Below are 10,211 nucleotides of genomic sequence, written 5' to 3'. Positions count from 1 at the left end.
CCGCTAACCAGGGCAAACATCACTGCATCAGGGGGCATATCAGGCGCTAGGGAATTGATACTGAACATTTTGGGGCTTGTTTGACATCAGTCATATTAAAACAGACCGCATAATGACAAAAACAAGTTACCCTTTGAACTGTTTTTTCTTGCAACAAAATTACAATATAATATATTATTTAAAACGGCCTGTAAAAAGATAGAAATGTACAAAAATTAGGTAGCTGAGTGTTTGAAATTCTCCATTTCCAGTGTTTTTAATGGGAGCCCTATCAAGGGTGAAGGAATTTTTTTTAGGTAGAAACTAAGTTTTAGTTAGTTTAATGCATTTCAATGTAAGTTATTGTATATAAATGACATATACAGGTGTATATTCACACAACCTTTTAAGGATTCAAATATCCTCAAAGCACTTTCTGGGTTTCAGTGAGTATTTGAATAGATTAATGATTAACTTGACCTTGTATTGCTCATGTAGTTGGGTTACAGTCCTGAAAAACCAGTGAAGGAGTTGGTTTCCCTCACCTTATTGTCCTCACTCGTCCGAACGGTGCTGGTATGAGGAAGTTTCACTCAGAGACACGTTAATGAACATTCCAGGTAAACCAAGCCTCTTTTTTCCAGTTCCTCCTTCAGATTACTTCTGAACTTTTGATTCTAGCTTTGGCTTTTTTTACACTGTGCATTCACTTTGAGGTTGAAGCTATTCTTTACATCTTTTGTGTAGAAATGTCTCTGGAAAAAGAGGACAAAGCATCAACATGGATCAGTGACTGGATGTCACAGCTTCCACCTGGACTTCACACCGTTCCTCTGTTTAATCTGGCTATACCAGGTACGCAAAAAGACACAGTGTAAATACTTTTTTGTGTGATCTATATGGAACTGAATCTGTGTGAGGCAGTGTGTTTAGTGTGTTACTGGAAAGAACAACAATATTGCAGTTTGTTGTGACTGAACAAGACACGCCTGGTATGCATCATCAACTGAGAAACTGTCATTGGAGGATGATTTTTTTTTTTTTTTTTAAACTCTGGAAGTACTTACTGACAGTAACCTCAAACCATTTATCTTGAGATTGTATAGTGTTGGGTACAGCACCTCTAGTTCTTAATGATCCAAGCAGCGCAGTTCCTAGATTTCTTGGAAATCAAGGGATTTCAAGTTATATTTATTATTATTAGATCTCCTTCCTTGGTTCAAATTGAAAAATGTATGATCTGCAACACTTATAACTGATCCATGTTTGGCGAAACCAAGTTGTCTTCTGTTTGTTTGATTATCTTGCTGCAGGGTTTACAGTTTCGCACAGTCACGATGCAAGGAATCAGCTGAACGCGGAGTACGGTGCATACTTAAAGCACGCGAACAATGCAGTATTCAGCTTATCTTGTGCTTTGTACACTGAGGAATGTGGTTGAGAGATACGGGGTTACTAGATCACAAGCAGGACACATACCAGCATAAATTATAAATTTATTCAATGTTATATTGTGTAATTTGTTCCATTTTAACCAGCTTCTACATTCTGAATATTCTGATGACTAAATATTCCTAGCTGGTAGACTTAGACACATTCATGTGTTATTTGACAAATTCAAGCCAGTTTCTATGTTCTCATTTTGTTGGGTAAATATCAAATGCAACATTTTTAATTAAGTACAGCAACTGTTTCCAAAAACACTCAAACACACAGAAGTTGGAAGAAGAAAGTCAGAGTTTGGGGAGAATAAAAGCTTGTGCTGTTTTTATCTTATTTCCTTCATTACAATCACATTATATGGAAAAAATATCATCACACAGCATGCAAAATGTGTGTTGTATTGTAATAATGGTAATGTAAGAGTACTTTTTGTATGCTGCAGATTTAGTGGGGGGAAGGTTTATATACAAAGTGCAAGTCATGGATGAGGAGAGGAGTCCAGTAGTTGACTCATGATGACCAGTCGTCGATCAAGTAGAAAGATGTCACACAGGGATACATTGTAACTTTAACAGAAAATTCTGGGATCCATCATTTCCAAACTTATAACTGTTGCATCACCCTTTTTGTCTGTTGCATTGGTAGAAATTATGGATTCCATTCTGCTGTTTGAGGGGTTTATTGGGGAATTGTGGGGTAACTCATTTAATGTAATGCTTAATATGTCCATCATAAAGACCATTTCCATGATGTTTGTGTTTTTTGTGTTATTCCCAGGAAGCCACGACTCCATGACTTACGACTTGGACATTAACTCATCTATAATAGAGCCTGATAGACTGAAAAGATTCAGCAGAATCTACTGTGTGCGTAAAACAGTGCGCAAATGGGCAACCACTCAGGTGAGGGGAGAGTTTTTAACCTGTCAGTGATGAATTTATATGTGCATATAGTAAAATTGCAAAATGGTGTCGGTTGGTATTATAGGAAGCAACCGTCATGACACAGCTTGATGCAGGCGTTCGCTACTTTGACCTGAGGATCGCTCGAAAGCCAAACGACGCCGACCCCACTCGACTGTACTTTTACCATGGCCTGTACACATGCACTGATGTGGAGGTGAAAACAGACATGTGTTTTATAGGTTCATACACATCAGCTGGGATCAATATTTAGGATTTCATTTAAAGTTCGGGATCATTAGGTGCCAGTTGCATCTTGAATTTACTGCCTAAGTGATTTACTTCATAACATAAAATGAGCTGTGCAGATGTGAGGCACAATGAGAGTAAATGGAACAGGACTTATGGGTGTAGAATTCAAACCTCAACGAGCTGGATGGCCCTGATCCAACGGCTCTGTTGAGGTTGTCATTTCTCTTTGGAAAATCAATGATGCAGAAATGTGACAAATGTATGGGAATAAAAAGCCCTCAAGGACAATGACCAGAAATTGATTTTTTTTTTTTTTTTATTAACAGAACTGATTTAAAACAGATGCTACATCAACCTAATAAATACAAATGAGGAACAAAACCAAGACAGCGAAGAACCACAAATAGATACAAAATGATCGCAAATAGATGCACAATGAACACAAATGAGAGCGGGAGAAAACAAAACAAACTGAATAGAATGACATGCAAAAAGAGCAGTGAGCGAATGAACAAGCTTAAAAGAGACAAACATTTTGCACAAATGAATGCAAATGGTATGCATCGCAGACAAATCACATATAAAAAAAAAAGCATTCAATTGTAGCTTGATGTGAATGCTAAATTTCTTAAAGAAGATGAATGTTGAGCATAAAGTGATACCTAATAATCAAAAAGATATTTAAAAAATTCAATTACGATAAGATGATTTGTATGCGTATATGCTAGAAGATATATCAGTAGTTGCTAACCAGTGGTCCAGGACAGAGAGCACAGAGGTGGTCCAGTGAAACCATCGTTTTCCACCAGTCTACGGTACGATAATCAAGAGAGAACCTAAAAAAAATGTATGTTGGCTGTCAGGAGAATTTCCTAGAATTTTCCTAAAAAACCCTCAGGGAGACAGAATACATAGGAATCTGACTGAGAGCAATTTAAAAAAATGTAAGACAATTTTATTACATTATTCTTGCTCGAAGAGACAATGTCACAGTACGACTTTTGCATGATTGTCCAAGAGTTTGTCTCACTCTGAAGTTAGACAGCACATTCTTAAAGGCTGAAATTGTTTTGAGTCTACATTGAAGGCCACCAAAAGTAGCACACAGGTTCCAAAAGTGATGACACAATTCAAGTGATTACACATCATTCTGTATGAGACAAAACAAGATTCCTCTCACATTATTACAACCTATTGAGGTACCATTTATGACTTACCTCTTCAATTGTGTTCAGACTGTTCTCAAGGAGATACATGACTGGGCAAAGGAGCACCCCAAAGAGATCGTCATCCTGTCTTTATCCCACTTCAGAGGGGTCAATAAGCACCTCCACGCCCACCTCATCAACTTTATCAAGTCCTTGTTTGGGAGCAGCCTCGTCTACAGATCGGTAAAGTACTTGTTTATTCTTCACGAAGATCAGTGGGTGAAACCTACTTCGTCCTGTGCGACTCTACAATAGAAAAGAACTTGAGTTGAGGCTTTTATTTTGATACCTGGCCACAGGGTGGTCCGACCCTGAAGAGCTGCTGGGACCAAGGAAGAAACGTCATAGTTTCCTACGATTATCCAGCAAACCAACATCCAGAGATATGGGGGAAAATCAAGTACTTCTATGGCAACACTATGGACCCTCGTGTAGTTGAATCAAAACTGTGTCATGCTTTGGAGAAGGAAAGACCCTCAAATCGTGAGTTTAGCCGCATTGCCTAGATGGTTTACGTACCAACAAGATGTTAGGGTTTGTTCTCGGGAATAACTTTGATTTAACGCCACAGGCTTTTTCGTTTGTGGCCTCAACTTGACATTGCCGAGTGACGCCAGGATCCTCAAGTACATCCTTCGCCTTTGCGACAACCTTGGCAGAGTGGAACTGAGAAGCCTGCCGAAGCTGCTGCTGTGGCTGAAACAGCAGTCGGACAAGACGGCTGTGAACATCGTGGCTTCGGACATGGTGACGCACGATAACTTTGTCTCGACAGTTGTCGATATCAACTTGAAACATGTAGCAGGTTGAAGAAAATGGCTCAAGATTTTGATGGTTTTTGTTTTTTGTATTTGTCCTGATGTTTCAGTTTGAAAATGACTAAAAATCATCTATCCATTTGTCTCTCCATATATGCTCTGTCGTGACATGTATTTAGTTGTTCTAAAGATTTTTTGCAGTCCAGACTTGACTGGGGATGAATTCTTAATCATACATATAGTATTGGGGCATGTCATACCTAATTTAGCCACTGTACCAAATTGACTTTGTCTACCTACATTAAAATAAATCATTAAGTTAGCCTTGTGTCAATAAATGCTCATAAAGCTTGTATTTATAATAGAAATGCAATAAAATGTCACTCTGGGATTAATAACAACGTCTTCTAATCTATTTGATCAGTTTGATGAACATTCAACATTTTACCAACCAGGGTGGAAACTTCAGTAAGGTGTTAAGGTAAAACAAAACAAAAAAAAACATTTTCCAGACAATACTACATAATAGCTTTTCTTTTTGATTGCGCTGTCAGTCAGTGATGGTCGTCATGGGCAATGTTCTGCTGTCATGTAGTGCCATCTACTGTTTATGAATAATTTTGGTTTAATCTTCATATATTTCTTTGTATTATATCATCTATAAAGTAAAAAATAATTAATGGATGGATTATTTTATTAATTAAGATTGATAATTAGGACAGAACAGAGGAAGAGGTTAGATAAGCAAGTTGCTTCTCCTGATTCCATTCTGAACAGTAAAATGCATATTATTATTACTATTGATGAGTGATTATTGATTGATGATTATTGGTTGATTTATTAATATTGTTGTTGTTCTTGTTGTGTGTGTCATTAATATTATTGTATTTATTTAAATTTTTCTTAATCTAATAATTTTTAGTTCTAGCATATTGCTTCATTGTCACTATTTTTGTTATTCTTTTTTAAATGTACGAAATAAAGATTGATAAAAGAGAAACAAATCTTGCTGGGAAAAGACTTCCCCCAGACCCCCTTTCCGCTCTCAAGCGCCCCCTACTGGAATCTTGCTCTCACTGATCTGGAAATGACCTCTCCAAACAAAGTAAACTTTTTTCATTGCTTTCTCACAAACATTTAAGCACTTTGTGTTACATATAATTTGTTTAGGCTAGTGGCGCGCCATCGTGTGTCACGTGACGGTATTGCAGTGAATACTGCTTAGGAAGTTTTGGTTTGTAGCAGCTAGTGTTAGCATGCTATTAAAGTGACTCCAGGTGGATTATGATGTTAAGAGTGGCAGCATGGCGTCGGTCGGCGGCCATAAATAGCCACACGGAGCCCGCACGCCTGTTCGCCGCCGCTCTTTTCGGAGCCCACCGTCAACCACGGAGCCCGGGGGGAAAGTGTTTACTACACACTCCCCTCCCACCGAGTGACAGGTCTGCGCCGCCGCTCCTCCATCCAATCCCGGCCTACTTCTTCAGGTACTGCCGTACTCCACCACACTCCATTGCAAAAGCATGATTTTAATGCGAACCTGGGCTTTAACACTGTACGGAAAGATGTCTCTTGAATTAAAACTGTTAATCACGCTCAAACTGACTCGAATGTCAATTCGGTGCACTTCCACAAGCGATCAACATACGAGTATATCAAATAATCAATCATATTTTCTTCGAGGTTGCGATTGTCCTGGTGCTAGCAAGGGTTAGCTAACAGCGGAAGCTAACGTCGTCCTCGTAAAAGTTATGTTAAAATAATAACGATACCTGTCATAAACGTTATCAGTATTTCGGCCGAATATTACAAAAAACAGAAATGTGACTGAAATGATTCGTGGTTTTGTTTGAAGAGGATGAATACACATCAAAATCATAAATCAATGAGAATTGGAGGATATTCAAGCGGAGTTCAACAACTGGTTGCTAACCCCAGCGGTGTGACAGCTCCGGCTGACGGCATGTAAACATCTCTCGTCGATAATACCCGCATGCTTATTGTTCAAACAGTTTCAAGGAGATGCATTTTTAACACAGAAGTATATGTCCTATTGTAGGTAACATCAGGTACAACGTGTCATATATTGTCAAATTATGTTGAGATTGTTGACAACATTTAGTGAACCTGTGCAGGGAATGTGATGGTACATTAATGACACATTTTCTGATGAAAAACTAAATTGCATGGTAACACAAAAACATGCACAATGAGAAATGTGAGCGAGTACAAACTTTCAAACATGTTTTTACAATATTACATCGCTTGCGTGTACTTGCGTTTCAGTTTAAATTTATACCACACATATTCAAATATATTTGCAGTTATTACATATTCACGTATGTATGTGCATTTATGAATAGATACTTTATTCAATTATTCAACTACATTATGTAGTTTTATGTTGATTTCATCTATCTATCGATTCATTCAAAAAATCAACAAACATATCTGTATAACTGCATGTAACAAAACTATATCCGTTAGAACATGTGTAGTAACATTCATTATAATGAGTGTTTGGATAAAATGGAGTCATAAATGTGTCAAAATGATAAAAAAAAAAAAAAATTCATGTTGATGAACATAAAATGACTGAATGCACAACATCCTTTCATAACAAGTAGTATTGTGATCCATGTTTCCACACAGTCCACCTTTCTTCAGGAGCATGGCATCTGGGGGTGAAGGGCCTTCGTCCTCCTCATCATCTTCCACGCCGCACAAACACACCAACAGACTAGCCAAAGAGCGGTCGCCCTACCTGCTCCAGCATGCGCATAATCCTGTCGACTGGTGAGTGGATTTAAAACAATACAGAGCACAGATTCTTTCTTTCACATGGTTTGTGTTAAAGATGCTTGTCTGCAGGTTTCCATGGGGACAAGATGCTTTTGATAAAGCAAAGAATGAAGACAAACCCATCTTTTTATCAGGTGCGGTTCCTTCTTCCAGGTGTGAATTGGTGGTTTTCGATGATGTTTCTAAACGGCATTGTTTCGTGTGTGAGTGCAGTGGGCTACTCCACGTGCCACTGGTGCCACGTCATGGAGAGGGAGTCGTTTGAGGATGAGGAAATCGGTCAAATCCTGAGTGACAACTTTGTCTGCATCAAATTAGACCGGGAAGAGAGACCCGACGTGGACAAGGTCTACATGACGTTCGTGCAGGTTCGTTGTGTGCATTTTCACACGTCGCCATCTTTTTTCGACTGTATTTGATGACGTTTAGTTCTTTCAAGGCAACAAGTGGAAGCGGAGGTTGGCCTATGAGCGTGTGGTTGACCCCTGACCTTCGGCCTTTCATCGGAGGTACGTACTTCCCTCCCCGGGACCATGGAAGAAGGCCTGGCTTCAAGACGGTCCTCACAAGAATCATGGAGCAGGTAGCGCTCATGTGTCGACCTAAGTGAATAAATGAATGGGAATGAATGCTAGAAAGAGTGAACTGTGTCTCACAGTGGCAGAACAACCGCTCTACTTTGGAGTCCAGTGGAGACAGAATCCTGGAAGCTCTCAAGAAAGGCACGGCGATCATTGCCAACCCGGGAGAAGGTCCTCCTCTGGCTCCAGACGTGGCCAACCGATGCTTCCAGCAGCTGGCCCATTCCTACGAGGACGAGTACGGTGGCTTCAGGGACGCTCCCAAGTTCCCATCACCTGGTGAAACTGACAGGAACCTGAGCTTTCCCCCCACTACGATAGAAACCTTTCAAACCCTCCGTAACACTCTGCTTCTCCTTCGATCTCGTCCGCAGTGAATCTGATGTTCCTGATGTCGTACTGGTCTGTCAACCGCTCCACCACAGAGGGGGTGGAGGCTCTGCAGATGGCTCTGCACACGCTTCGCATGATGGCGCTGGGGGGCATCCATGACCATGTGGCACAGGTGCCGATAAACAATTTTTTTTTACGATTTTTACCCTTTTTTTTTTTTTTTAGCAGAATCAGAATGACTTTATTAATCCCTTGGGATGACTCCCTCAGGGAAATTCAAGTTCCAGCAGATTTTTACAGGACAGGAGCAGCACACAGAGAGCAAAATAATAAAATAAAATAGGATAAGTCTCTAAAAAAAAAATTATAATAATTGTGTATAATATTATATAGACTCTTAATGTACAATATTATATGGACTCTTAACTAACCTTTACTAAACAGAAATAGCAAAAAATATTTACAGCTCGGAAAAAACTTTAAAATGAACTGTTTAATGCAGGGTAGAGTGGTGTTTTAAGTGTTGAGTCACTCAAACGAACGGTGTGAGGACTGAATCATGCAAGTCGTCGAAGCACCCTGGAGTAGAGCTTTGTACCATACGGCTCACTTGAACTGATTACTTGTATCATTATACACGTCCCCCTTCTCTCTTCTGTCGGTCTTCCCCAGGGCTTTCATCGTTACTCCACAGACTCCTCCTGGCATGTTCCTCACTTTGAGAAGATGCTCTACGACCAGGCTCAGCTGGCTGTAGCCTACATAACAGCTTCCCAGGTGTGTGCGCGCCTCCATCTCAAGCTTCTCGGCAATGAATGAGATTTATCACTATATTACCCAGCTGGCTAATTGCTTTGAGCGTCAGAGTAAATACAAACCCTCATGCTGGTAAACGAGGAGAAATCATCATTTAAAAAGGCAACCAAAAAAAACATAATCAGGTCAAAAACAAGCAAACCCTCTCAGAAACACTTTTGTTTAATAAGCATGCACAGTAGGGCTGCACCGATACCACTTTTTATTTTGGAGGATGAGCAATAACTTTTAGTTATTTGCCAATAGCAATTCCGATATGAGTACTTTTTAAATGCCATAAAGCCTCATTTATACTCCATCCACAGACAATGTTGCGTAACCTTTGCACATATACTTTTCACCCCCCGAGAAAAGCCTCCCAAACAAATGCAGTATCGGACCCAATACTGGTATTGGTGTCGGTGCACCCCTAATGCACAGGCTATTTCAGCTCACAGTTCACACATTGCAGTATTTAAGGTTGACTTGTACGTGATTCCTCTTCTCCAGGTATCAGGTGAGCCGCTGTTTGCGGATGTGGCGAAGGACATACTGCTGTACGTGTCCAGGGACCTGAGCGACAAGGTGAAACGCCTCCGCCACCGGGTGTATTTGTGCATTACAGGTCCTTGGGGGGGGGGGGGGGGGGCTGCAGTGAAGACATTAAAGTCCTCTAAATCAGGCAGTTTATCAGGATTAAGAGGGTAAAATATGGACGTCTGGCTGAGGTCCAAAGCAATACAACACCAGCTGTTGTCTAAAGCGCACTCTGGGAAATATCAAATGTTTTCGCACTTCCTCGAGAGCGACAGGTGTAACCCCCACTGGCAAACAGCCTCTTAAACTCCCGCAGGCTCTCCTCCAAGGGTCAACCCCAAAACCTCTTTTTTTTTTTTATACTAGTGATAAATGACGCAACGGCAGTGATTTGAGGCCCACAATTAAAAGCACACTCATTGCAATCATTATATTCCCCGAGATTTATTATGTAATTACACGCTAATGAATAACGCTGCTAAGGTAATTTTACACTGACTCCACGCTTGCTTTTGCGATCTGTACCGGGTCGGATCTTCCCTCGGTGAGGCACGCTGTCTGATTTCTCCGTTTCTGTAAGGATCGCCTCCATTGCCGTGGTCAGAGCTGATGTGACATAAA

The 10,211-nt window shown here is 40.3% G+C and overlaps 2 protein-coding genes across 2 annotated transcripts in view; both read left to right on the top strand.

Moving 5' to 3' along the window:
- Positions 1-728: 728 nt before the first annotated feature.
- Positions 729-4,594, top strand: LOC308145559 (PI-PLC X domain-containing protein 1-like; the record flags this gene model as incomplete). Its single annotated transcript, XM_080517025.1, has 6 exons — positions 729-834; positions 2,200-2,324; positions 2,410-2,541; positions 3,812-3,967; positions 4,084-4,267; positions 4,356-4,594. 6 exons carry the CDS (start codon positions 729-731, stop codon positions 4,592-4,594), a joined length of 942 nt encoding a protein of 313 aa, XP_080373151.1.
- A 1,194-nt stretch (positions 4,595-5,788) lies between these two features.
- spata20 (spermatogenesis associated 20) overlaps positions 5,789-10,211 on the top strand; it is a 40,316-nt gene continuing 35,893 nt past the window's right edge. Inside the window, exons 1-9 of the mRNA XM_080516905.1 lie at positions 5,789-6,029; positions 7,195-7,338; positions 7,414-7,478; positions 7,558-7,712; positions 7,784-7,927; positions 8,003-8,204; positions 8,300-8,430; positions 8,931-9,035; positions 9,564-9,638. Coding sequence (XP_080373031.1) covers positions 5,827-6,029; positions 7,195-7,338; positions 7,414-7,478; positions 7,558-7,712; positions 7,784-7,927; positions 8,003-8,204; positions 8,300-8,430; positions 8,931-9,035; positions 9,564-9,638 — 1,224 coding nt within the window. The 5' untranslated portion in view covers positions 5,789-5,826. The remainder of the gene's footprint in view (positions 6,030-7,194; positions 7,339-7,413; positions 7,479-7,557; positions 7,713-7,783; positions 7,928-8,002; positions 8,205-8,299; positions 8,431-8,930; positions 9,036-9,563; positions 9,639-10,211) is intronic.

Source organism: Blennius ocellaris (genome assembly GCF_963422515.1).
Source record: "Blennius ocellaris genome assembly, chromosome: 21".
Classification (NCBI taxonomy): domain Eukaryota; kingdom Metazoa; phylum Chordata; class Actinopteri; order Blenniiformes; family Blenniidae; genus Blennius; species Blennius ocellaris.
This window is presented reverse-complemented; position numbering and strand designations above follow the sequence as displayed.